We start from the raw sequence: 17,321 nt of genomic DNA, 5'->3' as shown, positions 1-17,321 counted from the left end.
CAAAATATAATAAATAATAAAATATAATAAATAAATATAATAATAATTATATTTCAAAATATAATAGATAGGTTTCTTCTTTTATAGCTAAAGCAGCCGCATGCTTTTCTATATGTAATAATTGTGCTGTTCTGACATGGTAGATTAACCAGCCTTAAAAAGAGGGGGCTAGTATTTGTGCATAAGGCATTTCATATTAAATTATGTTTGTGAGAGCTTGAGAAGTCTGGCCCTGTTGAGTTTGACTTGTCCACTCGTGGCAATGGCTTAACGATGTCCCCACAGTGTCAACATGGTGCTTGTGAAAGATGGGGCACCTGGAGTGGGCAATTCAAGGGCGGTTCTGCCAGTTTGCTCGTTTTTCCATGCACAAGCCTTGTGGTTTTCAGGTGGTGCCATAGAGACTTTCACCTAGAGTCATTTTTGTGAAGTCTTTTATTCTGGGCATAAAAGCATGGTCCACAGTGGAGTATTTGTGGTCTCAGTTCACTTGAGCGAGTGTGCTGCAAGTGGCTCATCGGTGTTTTAGATTGGAAACAGTTGCTTCTCGTGGTGTTTCCATTATTGCCTTTTTGTGTGTGTAATGTAATAGAGATAAAACATTTAAAATGCTTATTATACTGAAAGTTAACAAAAAAATCATACTGAAATCTAATTTAAAAAAAAGATTTGCCTGTTACAGCCTGTTGTTTAATGCATGTATCAGTGAGCAAAAGCATTGTTGGGACAACTGCGTATGGATGTGTGAGCCTTCAAAGCAGTCAATGAGAGCAAGTCACTCTGCTGCTCCAATTCCTCGCTCCAGTGGCTTCAAATCTCCATTTTCTGATTGAACGGCTATTTCTCATGGGTATTTAGCCAGGTGATTCAAAGCTCTGGGTAGCTGGCCAGATCTGTTCAGGAGTCATCGTTATGATAGGCATGTGTGGAGGTGAGGAAGGATGGTCTATCCGGCCCTGGATTAAGGGGAAAAGCCTAAGCATCAGGCAAGAGAAAGAGAAGGCAGTTGAAGACCTTCTGGAAAAAGGAAGCGTTGGGAGCTTTACTGTTGTCCTTTTTGTTTCTGTGAGTGTTTGGCTAGCCAAAGCCCATATGCACGCAACACTTCACTCGTAGCAGCGCAGCTTCTCTGCTCAGAGCAGCTGCGGGGAAGGAACCTTTTAGCGCTGTGTCACCTGGATTGGAGAAAGATTTGTGCACCATCTGTTTTACGGTTCTGGCAGCGGAGTTCGCCTGGTCTTAGGAAAGCAGCAGCATAGTTGGATCAAATCCTTAGTGCGGAAAAGAGCAGTAACATTAAAAACACCGTGCCTCTGGAGACGCGCAGCTCAGGGCGGTGCTCTCCAGGCACGCTACCGCAACGCTCTGCCCTCTCTGCTCCTCTCCTGATGACGGGAGAGCTGCTGGATGGATCCAGGCTGAACTTTACCTGTAACCAATCGTTAATTAGTAATTTAACATAACATAATATTGGAACTTGCAGAAATTCTCCTTACTTAAGCTTTGTTTTTACCCTAGTGCCCCTTATAAGGGAGGAGAGCCCAAACAGGCTAGGACTGTCCAGTTTGGAGAGGAGCCTGGCGTGGGATGCTGTTGAGCTTCACAATATCATGAAGGTGGTGGGTAAAGTGAACGTAGAACTAATCCACCAAATCCTGCGATACTACGGGGCACTTTATGGAACTAGAAAACACTTTTTTAAAATAGTGAACTTCTGGAAGCTGCTGGTCCAGGTGGGATGCTGGTGGTGGTGGGTCCCAGAAGAGATTAGATGGGTAACAGTTTACAGATCCATTCCCGTGAATTAAAGGGAGCAGGGAGGTACCTTTGAACCTGATTCCTCCTGTAACTGCGGATGCAAGGAAGGGAATGGAGCCCAGGAAGGAGCCAGTTTTGGATACATGCCTTCGATAGACTTTCCAGCACCACCGTTGGAGACACGATGCTGGTCTGCTCCTTCCTTCTGTTCCCAGTGCAGGAGCTGGGATGGCTGTGCTAGGAGTGCCGGGCTCGGGGACGCGCGTCCCCGGGAAACGCGGCTTTGTTCGTTCTGCTGCCCGTACCGCTTCTTCTGCGGCAAACAATGGTCTAGTCTGCTAAGGACGCGGAAGGCAGGAAAAGCACATTCTCTGCTCAGTAGTTTAAGAAAGGAGCTTTTGTTTGCTTTAACAGCTCCGTTGCCCAAGTTTTGAAATATGAAGGAAACTCTTTCTTAGGGGACTGATTTGAGTCCTCCTTTTCAGCAACATTGCTGCTGTTTGCATCTGTTTGGGTAAGGCGAGAGAGGCCGTCTCCCCATGCCAAGAATCAGCCCGTCGGGATTAAGCTCCTCACTATGTGACATTTGTCTTTGCCTTGCGGGAAGTTTTATTTTTGGAACATGTACCTCGGAAGTTACCTTTTCATTGCTAAATGGCTTCTCTGGTTAACTTTGTGTTCTGTATTTTATGCAAGTTGGATGTTTATATTTGATACTATTTTACTTCCAAATGGACTTATTTGTCTTTACTGCAATGCATTATTTCCGTATAAACCCCTGCAGTGCAGGTGTTTCTTTGGCAGCCTTACAGCTGGAGTGTGTTTACTTAGACACCCTGTATTTACTTTGTAAGCGTGTTTCTATAGACTGTCTTCGTGGTGTGAGTCTTTTTTTCCAACCCTACCCCCATTTTTTTCCTCAAAGGATCAATACTTTCTTAGAGCCAATAGAATAAGTTGGAACTGGGTTCGGGTTTCCTCAAACATGGCAATTTGTTTGGCTATAAATAAATTAAAAAAAAAATACTCAAAAGGACTTTTATTTTAGAAAAAGGCCATCTGTCCAGATATCTAAAATTGCATGTTGTCTCTGATGTAGGTGAAGTCTTCCAGATGGCATAATATTAATAGTTCCAGTAAAAATTAAAAGTCCTTCTGTAAAGTAGATCTAATTCTGTTTGCATGTTTTTGATTATATACTGCATGCAAATAGCCCATTTATCTTACGTGATTTCTTTCTTCTAATCTGCGTTTTTCCTTTGTCTTGCAGACTTTATCCATTGGAGTACTTGATATTTTTGGCTTTGAAGATTATGAAAATAACAGTTTTGAACAATTCTGCATTAACTTTGCCAATGAGCGCTTACAGCACTACTTTAACCAACACATCTTTAAACTTGAGCAGGTAGGTCTGTAAATATTTGCTCCGTGATGCCAAGGAGTATTGGCATAAATTTGTGGCACTGGTGTTCTGTTAGTGTTTTTATGTTAAAGAGTGTACTGTGAGTTATTCAAATTTAGTGTCTACTATATTTTCTGATAAATGAGCACTGCGTACCAGTATGCATGAAGACTCTGCGTGGGTGTCAGTTTGCAGCCTTAAAATCACATGTTGTACCAGAGATGACAAAAACGGAGACTGTGATTTAATAGGTAACATATAATGCAAAAGGGCATAATCTCTTCACTAGGATGGGAAGAGGCATTTCCAAATACTATTTGTTATCTAACAACCCCAAACAAGTGTGTCAAGAGGACTGTTAAAGTACGTGTCATTTCATGAATGAAAAGCACGCGGTTGGGTTATACGGGAGCCAGTCTGTCTTCCACAGTGTCCTGTCTCGGGCAGTGTCTAACAGCAGATGCCCATGGAAGAGTTAAATAAAAAAACTAAAAGTACAGTGAGCATGATACAGACCTTCAAAAAAAATATATATATATATATATTTAAAAAAACATGGAGGTCAGCAGAAATCCTCCTTATCATGAGTTTCAGCAGAGCTGGTACTTGATTAGATGCACTCCTCAGCGTGAGTCCAGCCGAGTTGGAGAATTAAGCTGGTCCTTCCCCAAAAGTCTGGTAGTTTCATTTTGTGTCTTTACAGTATTATAAGACCTCAAAAGTCAGATGAGCCCAGTCAGAAAGTGCAGGCTGCTCTTGCTTGACCTTGAGTAAGAGGAGGGAGCAATACAGCCTTGGATCTCCTGGAGCATTTGGGGGATGCTTGCTAGCGAGGGTGACCCTTCTCTGCCAGCGCTCTTTTCCTTTTGCAAGAAGATGGAGCAGAGCTACTCAAAAAACATTTTATTTCGGTTTTGTAACTGACCTTTATATTCCAGTGCCTCCCGCTTCAATAGATGCAGGAAGAAGTCAATGGGAAAACCTGCCTGTACTTACAGGCAAGCAGATCTTAGCATTAGGCACCGTAAAAAGGCAAACTAAAGGACAATATGCAAAGGCAATATAGCTAGTTTTTCTATAACGTTGCTGACATGCTTTCCAGAAGGGACTTGGGACTCTATTTCACGAGAGTAAACTTAGATGCCATCACCCATAAGGGAATTCCAGTGCTTTGACTGGGATTTCTTAGCAGGTCAGTGCTCCTCCCCGGGCCTGGGGTGTGTGCAAAGCTCCTGACTGCAGCAGCCTGACGGAAGGAATGCGTCTGTAATTCTCCTTGGACTGTCCTATAGCCAGTGACCTAATTAGCTTTCTGCTATAAATCTGTCAAGCACATGAAGTCATTAAAGTCCATATTTTCTCTATGGACGGGATGAGCAGTTGCAGCGGCATACAATTCCAAGCAGTCATTCCAATTCTCAGTACTGGAGCATGTCGTCCAAGAAGAAAATGATCCTGTGCAACCTCTGCTAGGGGAAAATATTCTTATCTCTATTTTGCCTTCTACAAATTGAAATAAAACTGTACGGCTGCAGAAGTGATAATTCTTGGGTGAGGACAGGCATATTTTATATGGCTTTATGATTTACTTTTGCTTTCTTTGGAGTTATGCTCTACATATAGAGGAGTGGAGCTGATGAAAACAAAGCTGGCAATACATATTCAGGTTTTTGGACTTAAGAATATCCTAGCTGGCCCAAAGATTCAACTGCTTTTTAATAACAATTGCCAACCTGCAGATTAAGACTGGGCAGTTAATATTGCATTACAAAACAGCAAAATACTTCATTTCCTGGACCATAAATTTGTCTGGGGTATTTGTAGCTTACAAGGGTTTATTTGATGTCTTTTGTGCTGAAAATCAAGTGACCTTATTGATGAAAATTACCTGAGGGCGCTAGAATCTCAGCAGAGCGTGGGTGTCCTCCTCTGCTTCCAGAGATGGGTTTGTCCTAGCTTTAAAGCTTGCAGGAGGCCAGAGATGGCATTGCTAAAATATTTGGGCATTTCTGCTAAAAGAAAGGACAAATTTCAGTAAATGGCAAGGATTTTTCTTGAAACGATTGCCGAATTTGTGGGCGAGAGTGCTCTATTTAGCAATGACGTAATTGCTGCTGTGACATGCTTTTTATGTTATGGAAACCAGAACGCTCACCACAAAGTGATCCAGCACAGGCGTGGTATTATTTTAACCTTATTTTGTTTTTTCTTACATGATTCCTGGTGAAATATAATAAAATGTGCTTTGTGAATTTTTTCTCCCCCCCAAAAAAACGTTCTGCCTAAAGACAATGCTATTTCCAGCTGTTTGCAAACAAGCGTTAGAGGCATTCAGAGGCATCCTCTGGCAGCCTGTCTTCAGGCTGCAGCCTCCTATAAATACAGCTGCTGTTGTGCTATATACTGAGAATCTGTTTGAGACCGCAGCGGATTCAAAGATCTTTGCAATAGCAAACTTCTGTCTTGGAGCCAACCATGTGATTAAGGATAACACATCCCTGCATACTGTTTATAGTAAAATAGGAGCAGAAGGCAAAAAGGTAAATGTTAGAGTTCTGCCTTGAACAAAGACGAGTATTAATGTCTCTTTGTTATTTCTTTCTTTTTTTTTTTTTAAACCAACTGTTCCGCATTACTGCGGAAGACTTAGCTAGTGATGATTCATCATACGTGGGAATATACTTCACTGGGCGCTGGAAACGTACGGGAGGGATGTATGCTGGTCGGACTGCAAAGCCCAGGCTCATAAATTCTTGTGTGCCTGTATTGCCCCACTCTGGGGTTCAGAACGCTCGTGACTTATTTATGGCTCGAAAGCCTGGTATTGCCCGGGAATAACTTCAGTGCAGCCCGCCTCATCATTTGGGAAGGCTTTCTCCTTCCGGCATGGCTCCCTCGAGGCAGGTTTGCTGGGTGGAGGACGGGAGAGGGGCTGCCCCCCGGCGCCGGTGGCCGCTCTTGTAGGTGCTGCCCGGCGCGATGCTTGCTCTGGAGGACAGGAGACCCAAGTGTCCTGCCTTTTAGCAGGTCGCACCCAAAGCACCGCATGGTCTCATCCTTCCGTCAGGCTGGCAAGACCCCAAATTAAGGCAAGACCCCAATTTAAGGCAAGACCTGCCCATCGCTCTCTGACTAGTTAGCTGCTATCGAAACGTTCTTCATGCGTCTGGGGCGATTCTCTGGTCCTCAGGCGACTGAGCGTATCCGTCTCCGTAGCTGCGTCCTCTCCATGTGGGCTCCTCCGCAAAGCAGCTAAGCGCAGTGCCGCTGGGCCATGCAGATAACACTCAGGTGCTGCTGCGATAGGAAAATAGCATTTCTGCATTGCAACACGCTTTTTTCATTTTTATTTTTTATTTTTTGCAATTCAGGGCATGGCATAACAACACGAAATAACTGCTGGGTACAAAATTCAACTTTGGAGGCTTCTGATAAGAGGAAAAACCATTATAAGAGTTTCCCCTGGGTCCTGAGTTTCTTTGAGTTAGAGAGACTGTGTGTATTGCCTGCTGTCCTGATAATTCGTGTTATATTGAAACGTTCTCCAAACTCTGTCTTTGATTTCGCTCGTCTCCCACACCTCTCCTCAGACAACTTTCTGATAGTCGTCTTTTTGATTAACCTCCCCCCCTTCTTTTCCTGTTTTCGACCGACACTTTGGAAAGTTTGAAAAGAAGCTCTGTAGCTTTCTCTTTCACCGGCCTTGCTGTTTAAAGTGCTTTTCTGCCTCGCTTTATACATAGCAGTAGCCTCTGTTTGCATGCCAAATTTCCATTTTTGAGGACTTCCTTTTATTGTTTTAAAAATTGATGGATAACTGGGGTTGAGGCTTGGAAAAAAAAAAAAAAGATCTGGAACCCGATCAGCTGGCATCTGCTCGGGCGTTGAGCAAAGTCCTATTTTATGTCTCGGCCCCAGTGAGCTTGATGCTCTCCGGACCGGCTCCGCTCAGTCCGTTCACGTGTGAAAACTTAATTTCATAAAGATAAGGTGTCCTACAAAGTGTTTGTGCGGTCATCTACGGTTCTGTAAGTATTTACAGAGCTGCACCGGTTTCACTGTTCCTGTGTAATAGGTGGGAAAAATCTCACAATCTGGGCTAGCGCAGAGGTCGTATATTTGTTCGCTGGTGCGAGCGAACTGAAAAAACGCAGTGATTTGTGCCAGGGAGCAGCGATATGTGGCTTTGCCTGCGAAATGACTGTATCCTTGGTTATTACCTGCTGTATTTTAAAGGCTGTTGGGTATACAGGGTTTCTAACTCTGTGCTGCTCCATCTTCCGGTAGCCTAGGGTGTAGGTCATTTAGAGAAAATAAAGCTACGTAATGACAAAAGGGTTTTTCTTCTATTGCGTGGAGCATCTTTTCCCTTCTCTATTTTCTTAATCCATTTAGGCCTGGACGTATTTTATCTTTATCAGTGCCGAAGACAAAAGAAGAGCGTTAGAAGTCGGCCATTGAGCACTGTAAGACGTGGTTCAAATTTCTGTTTGAGCTGGAGATGGCCTAGCGGGTGCTTTTTGGAAAATGCTTTAGTCAGCTGTATCCCACATGACATGCAGAGAAATAACAAACTGCAGGAGTTATTGATWTATTATTTGGAAATGCGCCATTGCACATAACTCCCATTTAAAAAATAAAAATGAATGCCTATAGTTACTTAAACATTATCTTTAGAACAGGAAGATTTCAAACTGCACGACTGAAATAAAACATGACTGCTGTCATTATCGGCCCCCAAAACTGTTTGCTTTGGCTCTTCCGCTCTGGGGGGGTTGTTGAGTAAAGGGGAAAGGGAGATTATAGGCTAGGACGGGGTTGCGGAAAGGCTTCGTTCACCCCCATCCTCTTACCAGGTTGCTCAGAGCAATGCATACGTGCCCGAGACGGACTGAAAAAAACCAAAAGTCGTATTAAATCTGCATACTGGCATCTTAAGGAGATGTCTTAGAAAATGCAGCAAACTTATTAGAAAATGGTCTAGAAAGCTCTCCTGATGTGAGGCGCTGGTGTAAAGGATTCAGAGTTTCTCCATTTTTTTTGTATGTCAGGTTTAGCTGTCTGTAAAACATACAGATTTAGGCTGGTTTTTGGATATATATATTTTTTTGAATCTCCAGCTTTTACTTCCAGCTCAATTTAGTGAAGTGCTACCTCTGTGAAGCCAGCTAGGACCTTTGCTTTCATGCAGCTCTCCTAATTGTAGCTGACAGCATAAAACTCTTAAGAGAAACGCACCTATTTGCATTTGTGGAACGTGTTGTAGTCCCGTTTTGCATTTGGTCAAGCCCATGGGTTATCCCACGCCTTGTAGCTGCGCGATTTTAAGACGCGAGTCCATCTTTTGAGTCAGAGAGAGAGGTAAAGGTAGAACTGCTTTGGGCGTCAGTCAACAAAGGGGCCACCCTTTTTAGAAAAAACATGGTTGTGCTAAAGAAGAAATATTTGGGCAAAACGCCGGTAAGCCACATGGGTGCTTCTAGCGTGTGGGCGTCACCACTTCATACTGCACGTGGCTTTTGGGCAGCATGTTTTCAAGAGTGCTTTTTCAGATGATTTGAAGAGTGTCTGCTAAATTAAGTCGCTGTACTTATTTGAGACTCTGAGAATTATTTACAGAATGGGGTCATTTGCTTTATTTTGCTGCAGTTCCAAACCTTTGGCATGTTCACTGATGTTACCCGGGGTTGGTAGTCCAGAGCTACAACAAGCGGGACGGAAGCCTTACACGTTCCTTATACCTTTGAGCTAGATTGGGCAAGGACTTAAGAAATCTTTGGTTATTCCAGCTTGAAAGCGCTAGCAGGTATTTGTGAGCACCAACTTTTCTTAAACAATGCGACATAGGCATGTTGGTGGATTTTCATAGGCAGAAGGACCTATGGAAGGAGCAGAAGGACCAAAAGAGATGCTTGCTTTGGCATGGTAACAAGATTTTATAGGGATTATTTTGTAGGGGTGGTATCAGACAGCTCTTGTCATGGGTCATACTGTGAGCCTGCCGCAAGGATGACTGAATGAGAAAGGAAATGGGAGAGTCCATATTTATTGACATGCATATGGAAGGGAAGCCAGGGCTTTAGCTTGGAGAGCGCAGCCTGGGGTTGACTATGACCGCTGAGGAAATTCCCAGTCCGATTTTTTCCAAGCCTGGTACTTTTTGTGAGGACTGTATTTATATTTGTCTTCCTTTCTTCTCTGGTTTAGGTAGCAGGTTACGTACAGATCATCAGCATGCAATGCTGGGTGTCTGCTGCATCGAGGCAGATCTTTAGGCTTGATGATCCCCCAGCCCGTAACGTTGCTATAATAAATGGTGCAATCCATAAGGGATGCTTAAGTTGTGCGTGGCGAAGAGGAGAATCGGAAAGATGAGGAGAGCTTGAGCTCTACCTTTTAGTCTTGCTCTGCATCAGTTCCTTAGAAAGTTTCTCTGATTTCAAACACTGAAACAGAGCTGAAATTTTCATCTGTGCAAGCTAAAGCTGACGGGAGGCTGGCCACTGCCTCCAGGGACTCTGCCTCAGCGCCTGAGTAAGGTCGAATCCTGCTCCCTGGAGCAGCTGTTGCAAATTGCTCCGACTTGCCGGTTTCTGAATGGCCACCGAAATAGCAACCTCAAAGGCGGAGGAACTGGAACGCAGCACTTCTGTGTCCAAGCCAGCTGCCAGCGTTCAGCAAGCGTTTTGAAAGCCTAATTAGTTGCACACGCTGTATTTGTCACCCAATGGTGATTGCTGCCTGATTTACTCCCGCCGGGAAAAACCAGACACCATCCAGCGGCAGCTAAATATAATGTCTTTCAATTATTTGGTCTCTATTTTCTCATTGTCGTTGAACRGCAGCTGAGTGTTTGCTTCGCGTGCTCCGAGGAGGATCCCAAAACGCGAGTTCACCGATTTTCTAAGCTAGCTAGTTCCCGCGCAAAGGTTTCACATCTCCAGTGCAAAAATTGACCTTCTTTTGGGGCTGAGCTTGCTGGCGTATGAGGCCGCGAACGCTGGTGCCCTCAGAGGATGCTCTGAGCGGCTCTGGCGCGGTGAGTTTTCTTTTAACACCATGTTGTCATGTCTGAATAACTTCACGTGCTGGGGTCTTCTCAAGCTCCAGCTGATGCTCTCTCTTCTGGTGGCCCCAGCGGTGTTAGACACCCACTGCACTTGCAATGGCTTTTCCTGTTTTTTTTCACTACGTTACAGGTTTATACAAAGAAATGCAGCCAAAGCCTGAGCACCTGAGAGGGCTTCCTAAAATGTAATTTTTATAAACCCCGCAAACTTCCCCCAAGTCCTGTACCCGGTAGAGATGAGAGATGGTCTTCTCCCTGCGTCCTGCCACCAGTTCCTGTTGCCTTTATCTGTCTCAGAAGCCTGGAAAAGTGGGCAAAAATTGCATTGCAATTTAGGATTTATGCACTCTCTGAATGGAAAGTAGCACTTATCAAACAAGAGGATGCCAGTCACGCTGCAMTCGCTACTCAGCAGGCCATTTCCATACCGTAGTGTTGTCTTCCTCGCTCTCTGGATCAAGTACCTTTTTTTGCCCTTTTTTTGGCCTTTTTCTTTCCCCTGAATCAGCAGTGTCATTATTCTGCCATCATTATATTGACTTTGTCCTCGATCTAACTTTAAAACAAACAAACAAACAAGCAAACAAAAMAAAAAAAGCAACAGCACACCGGTCTGCAGTATAGCAGTACAATTTAATGCAATCTGCTCTGCTACACCAGGCAATTTAAGGTTAAAATTATCCACTTGCCCAGCAGTTCACAACCATCACAATTTTTTCTGCTCTCYGCCTTTTCCCATATCTAAATACCCAGCCACCTGGCTTCACCTGCAGCTTTGGGAAAGCCCAACTGGGCAAAGTTCAGAGCTGTGGGACCTCTTGGAGTTTGGCCGAAGGCCGTGCTAAAGGACTGAGGACTTTATAGCTCRGAACTGGGAGCCTTAAATGTGGTGCAGGGGGCGGCTCAGCCCCACAGCCTGCGCTGGCACCGGGACATTGGGGACATTGGCTTGTGATTCTGCCGGTGAAGGGCAACCAGAAACCTGATGAGCTTGGTCTAGGCAGTGTGGTCCCAGGTCGGTCAGGACCTAGTTTAAAGTAATTTTTAGAAAGTTAATACTCCGTGCTTTCCCAGAAGGTTTTCAATATAGTGTATTTTGTCCCAGTTCTTGAATTGAGCTGCTTGAGATGTTGTTCGGATGTTTTGGTCCATCTGAATTTGACAGGTCAGTGGTATGTTGTTGCACAGATGTCGGGTTCCTAGCAGTCCAAAGAGAAACAATTTATAGCCATGGGTTTACTGCCGCTAAGCTTGTATTTGTGAAAGCCAGTATCGAAGGTGCTAAGAATTGACTTGCTTGTAATATTTTTAAGGAAGAGCTGGGGAAATAGGCTAAGAATAAAAAGAGAAATGAAAATAGTTCACTTCCTACTCTCACGCTGTCCTGAATTTTTAGGAAAAATACATTCATGGAGAAAACCGGGAATGTCTGGCTATCTATTGCATCAAAATGTGGCATATATCACCGTAAAATGTAGGTAGCGAACATTAAGTGAAGTATTCTGGAGCAGTTTATAATGCCCACGTAAYCTTGCATGGCAGTAAGTGTTCCCACCTGGAGCTATGCTAGAAGAACTATTTTCTGCTGATTTCCCACTTTATTCTGGGAATTTTCATGCGTAAACAAGGCCTTYGTATGCCTCGGTGGGAAACGTTGTGAGCTAACAAGCTCTGGCAGATAAAGTGCTGGAGCTTGTCTGGCTCCATCTGGGAAGGAAGTGAATGAGTTGATGGGATTTTCCTCCACTTCAGCGATTTATTCAAGCGCTTCTGAAGCAGGTATTTTTGTGGGGGGACACAGAAAAGACCGTGTTTAATTTGCACACAGTTCCATGCAAATAATTAATCATTTTTGCTGTATGATTCTTTCTTAATACGCTTTAATTTTATAGCTCCACTGTATAAAAGATGACATATCACCGCCCGTTAAATAGTAGTGTGTTTGCACTGCCGTGCCTGCCCGTAGCTTTACCACTGGTTTTCCCTTCAGTCTTGCCCCAGCTCAAGGAGAGAGGAAAGAATATGATGCCCAGAGGATCCACGCTGGAGGGAGAGCAAGGCACAGATTTGAGGGCTTTTTCGTATGCAATTTCCTGCACTTTTAACTGACCTATAATCAAAACTTAATTTAATCTCCTATCCAAGAGACTGCTGCAATTATTTATTTATTTATTTATTTATTTATTTGATATAGGGAATACACTACTTAGATTAGATTGGAACAGACACAGATTAGAACAGGCACAGATTAAGCTCCAGTCAAATGAATAAAGTGGGGTGGACTCCGCACGCTGCAAGTTGTTACTAATAATAATATCCACCCTTTCTGGGTGGATATAAGTGTACAGATGGTGTTTTCCAGCACCAGTCCACTTCCTCGAAGATGCTGTTGGGCTTGGGGCTTTCCATCAGTCAGGATATATCAACTTTCATTTATGTTGCAGATCAAAGAATATTTCTATTTGGTTTAACATCTAAATAAAGGTAACAGTACTTGTTTCTCTGCACGCTGAACTATAAAAGTACAGATGTCTTGCATTCGTGGCAGTTAGGCTTCTCTCTGTTCTTGCATCCCAACTGGGAATATTTTCCTGATACTCAGCACACGTATTTTAATATCACTTCATCACTCTGTTGCATCCCTTTATATTGGCAAAATCAGTTCCTCTCTTCATTTTGTGCTCAGTGGTCAATCGTAGGCAGGCAGTATTTCTCTTTAATAGCGTTTGGCTATCTGTTTACTGTAGTTCTTCTAATTTTCACAGTTTTGGAAATTCTGCTAAGTTTTATTTATTTGGTATGTACTAATTCTATGTGCTGATATGCCTCAGATAATAATATGTGATTATACATCTTTATATATATATGATATTAGTAAAGATTTATATGTGCAGGTTCTAAGTACATACATTTCAAAGTTTGGACTCACATTTTATATAAATTTTTTTACGTCTGAATGTCACTAATTGTTTCCTGTCATGGCATTCAGATCAGCGGGAGCATTGCAATTCGTATTAGCTCAAAAAGATGCAGTGCAAGCGAGCAAAACATGAGCTAATATTGTCCTTTCTCATGAAACACCTCCTTGCCTTGCCACATCTTTCCAAATAGTGAAATATATTTTCTTTTTCTTAGCGAGAGGTAAGATGAAGTCACTCACCCCCTTCTCTCCTGAGCTTCAGCTGAGTCAGATGGGCCAAATCGACATTACACACTTTTGCTGCCCTGGCTAGGCTAGCAAACACGCAGAAGCAGCTATGGCAACGAAGCCCTGCTCTTGTCCGTTCAGCTAACATCACTTGAAGTTACTGTCCTTGCGCCGGCAGAGTAACTCCCCTTGTTGACATATGTTGCATGTCCGTAAGGAGGCCCTGCCRACATAATCATGCCGATGTGGTCAGAGTAGCAGGGACGCTTCTAAGTGCTAAATTGGAAGGCATTAATCTGCTCGTGGCTGCTATGTAGGTCATCTGGAGAACAGTCGGTAGCTCCTCACCCTGTATAGTTAGAGGAAAATACTGAGCTGCTGGACTCTGAGGAACCTAAATGAATTGTTATGGAATATTTTGGTATTATTATGGAATATTTTGGCTCTTCGCTCAGTTTCTTGGGTCCGGTGCTGTGTTTGGGAGCTCAGCGCACAGCCGAAACACAGCTCTTTCCTCCCACGTAATTGCACTGCTCCGCCTTCTCTCTGCAGTAACCCAAGTTTCTTTTTTCCAGGGGTGGGAAGAGTAAGGCAATGTGTTTTTGGAAGTAAGGAGGCCAAAAATAGGAGTTTGTGGACTTTATTGGACTAGAAGCTTTGCAGATACGAGTAATGTCAATGGTATGAATCTTTGTAACATTGATTCACTGTCAGAGGTCCTAGGATAGGCGTGTGTCTCTGTCAAAAAGTTGTTTTTGCCAATAACATTTTGCCTGCGGAACTGATATAATCTATGCCAGCAAAAGCACTCTGCCCTGTATTTTCATATTTCAAGAGTTTGTCAGAAAGACTGCAAGCCCTTTCCAGCACAGACCGTATCTCAGAGTGCTGAGAAACAAGTTCCAGTGAACCCTGCCAAGCTGGCTAAAATTACTGCCTCCCTCCTTCAAAGTTGTTGCCCTCGGCGCATTAGTCTTCACACACACGTTTCTGTCCCAGGTTTCAGAATAACGAGTTTAGATGACATCAGTGTATTTTACTACATCAAGCAGGGTGGTACGAGATTCCCTTAGCTCTGCAGGGAGTCGGCGAGGGCTTGGATTTGGTGCATAGAGTGAGATTTGCCTTTCTCTAGTGCATCTCTGTAGTGACTGAACGGTCACTCCCAGCTGCCGGGGCAGGACTGAAAGCTGCAGATGTTCTCACCTTTGAGGGACTGAGCATACTTTGCAGATCATCTCCTTGCTGCTGGTATTCACAAAAATATGGGAATTTCTGCTCCAGAGTTGATCGCTCCCCAACTGCTGTCAGATTTGTCTACATTTCATGATCAGAAAAGATGATAGGCATTCCCTGCAATTCCTCATTTTCCCCAGACGGTCTTAGCCTCTTCTGACCGGTTCACCTGGGTCTGAGCTCATTGAACTAGGGCTCAGGCTGTGAGATTTGTAAGGTTGCCCCGCGGAGCTCTGTTCACGCTTTTCCAAAGCGCTGTGCCCCTAGGGAAGGTGCAGGGAGTGCTGCTGCCTTGGAAGAGCTTTCCTCCAGTCTTTACCCATGGCTGCTCCTCAACAAGCCCCACGCCGCAGGGCACTGCGCACAGAGGGACCGCGTTGGGAAGGGCGACCTCACGGGTCGTTGCCTTCTGCTGAGAAACCAGGGCAGGGGCTGTAAGGCTGGGCAGAGAGAAAGAGCGATTTGGCAGCCTCAGCAAGACTCATGAGAACAGGTCCAAGGAATTCCCTTGCGCTAAAGCGCACTGCTCTGCAGTAGCTGGTTCGAGCTCAATGTTAAGTAGGTCTTAAGACAGGCTTTCAAATTAATTGGGAAGTCATTTCAGAAGGGCTCTGTTTAGAATGGGATGCGGTGATGTACAAGTGGTCTTAAACCACCAAAGAAGGGGAAGGTTTCTTGCCTGTAAAAAATAACTCCATTTTAATTCAATGTATAAATATAAGCTGATTTAATTAAGCGGTATTAACCCTCAGTTTGAGAGTTCCTTCCTGTTTGAATGGCTTATTTCAATTATCTTATACTTGCTACTTACTGTCTTTGTCGCGTCCTTACATTTATTAAACAAAAACCTTACATTCTTTAGATATAGTTCCTTAATATTGAAGTGCTTTGTGAGGACCATGTATCCATCAAAGGATGCACAGACTTGGGTGTCGGGCTCAGGAATGAAGGAATATTTGGAAGTAACTTTTGAGGCCATCTCCTAAATTCTGCAGAAAGACAGTCATTGCAGTATTGAAGATAAATGACTGAGAACGTACTCAGTGAAGTTTAACACATACGTATGGGCAGCAGTGATTTTACCCTACAGCTGCTGCTTTTGCATGTACAATTCCCACTGTATTCTGCAGACTGGTAAAGACCAAGCRATTATATTCGTCGATCACAAAGTTGGAGTTATTTCTCCTGGGCTGTGATTCTTTCTAAAGACAAGCAAACTGATAACCTTTTTCCTAGCATTTTTCCAGTTAAAAGGAAGGGAAGCTTTTTTCCACTCACTCTTTGGAACAATTATTCTGGAAGAGTTACCGTTGCAAACACACCTGCCTTGAAATGAGAGCATACACGAGTTATTGTGGAAAAAGTTACTTTTTGAGGACTTTAGTCCCTATTTGTATTTGGCCAACACATTCAGAAGTTGAATTTGGAGGGGAGAAGGACAGACGGACCTGGGGGGGACCTCCAGCCTCCGAGTGACGGGGTAAGTTTTGTTTCTTACCCAAACCAGAGGAAAAGGAGGAGGAGAAAGCAGTATTTGCTAAAATCCTGCAGCTGAAGAAACTGAGGCCAGGAGATACTTAATGCTTTGCCTCAGATCTTGCACAGCCTGTGGCAGAGCTGGACGTGAACCCAAAGAAGTGGCGTCCTAGCGTAAGCATTAATTACGAGATCATTTTTCCCCAACTGCTGGAAGTATAATTGTAATAAGCACCTAGAAGTGGGAATAAACTAGTAAATTGCCAGCTCAACCCAATGGTCTTTTCAGGTCATTGACAGAGGATTATTTAAGAAAAAAAAGAGCTAGCGTTTCCAATCGGCTCTTTTGTACCAATCTTTGGATTAGTAGAACTTTATAGTGTGGTCAGACCRTTTTGCAGCAATATTAACCGTGCAAATGCAGAACATCCCTCGCGGGACTATATGTTTGAGGTGAAACGCTTTTCTAGAGAGCTTCTAAAACAGCAATGTGCTGTGTGCCTGGTTCAGATTTATGCAGACCGAAAACTCTAGATGATTGGTTTGGGGGGGAAAAAAAATGTGTAAAGCTCCCAACATGCCGATACAAGTAGGTTCAAAAAGGGTCGCAATAAAAACTAGGTGAGCTGCTTTTAAAAATAATAATAGTAATTTTTTGCCGAAGGGCCTCATAATTGAAGCCGGCTGGCCACAGTAGTGCTTAGTGCTAAGTGCTGCTGCTCTTCTGGTTTTTCTGAGCAGCTTCTTTGGGGACTTTGATGATCAAAAAGCCTCTTTTGTTTCCTTGACTTGTCCCTTGTCCTCTCCTTCCCTTCTTGGAGCACAATAAGCCAATAGGCAGAGGAAAAAGTAGGAATCTGCTGGGACCGCTTGCTCAGATTATCCAGCCCGGGGAATAACTTTGGCGCTGGGGAAGGCCGTTCCAGAGGAGCACACCACAGGCGTTGCAGAGCTGGTGGCTGGGTTGGCTCGCTTCTGGGGCGGCGTTGGCAGGGTCGATAAAGTAACRTGCTCTTGAGTCCCGGGCGTCAAGGGAAATACTTTGTTTTCCTTTCAGACGGCATCATTTATACGTTCACACCTGTGCATACGGTGTGTATTTTTGGTGTATCGGTCTACCACGTCTTCAATACTGAGTTCAGCATACAGCTTGAGTGCCTTGGAGTGAAACGTTTGAGAACTTCAGCGCTCGAGAAATTTGGAAAAGGTTTCTGTTTCCTTCATGGCAATGG

General features: G+C 43.9%; 1 protein-coding gene across 1 annotated transcript in view; it reads left to right on the top strand.

The window, feature by feature from the left end:
* Positions 1-17,321, top strand: part of MYO9A (myosin IXA) — a 191,584-nt gene that overhangs the window by 113,581 nt on the left and 60,682 nt on the right. The window contains exon 11 of the mRNA XM_026068429.1: positions 3,029-3,163. Coding sequence (XP_025924214.1) covers positions 3,029-3,163 — 135 coding nt within the window. The remainder of the gene's footprint in view (positions 1-3,028; positions 3,164-17,321) is intronic.

This window comes from Apteryx rowi, unplaced genomic scaffold (genome assembly GCF_003343035.1).
Source record: "Apteryx rowi isolate R43461 unplaced genomic scaffold, aptRow1 scaffold_27, whole genome shotgun sequence".
NCBI lineage: Eukaryota > Metazoa > Chordata > Aves > Apterygiformes > Apterygidae > Apteryx > Apteryx rowi.
This window is presented reverse-complemented; position numbering and strand designations above follow the sequence as displayed.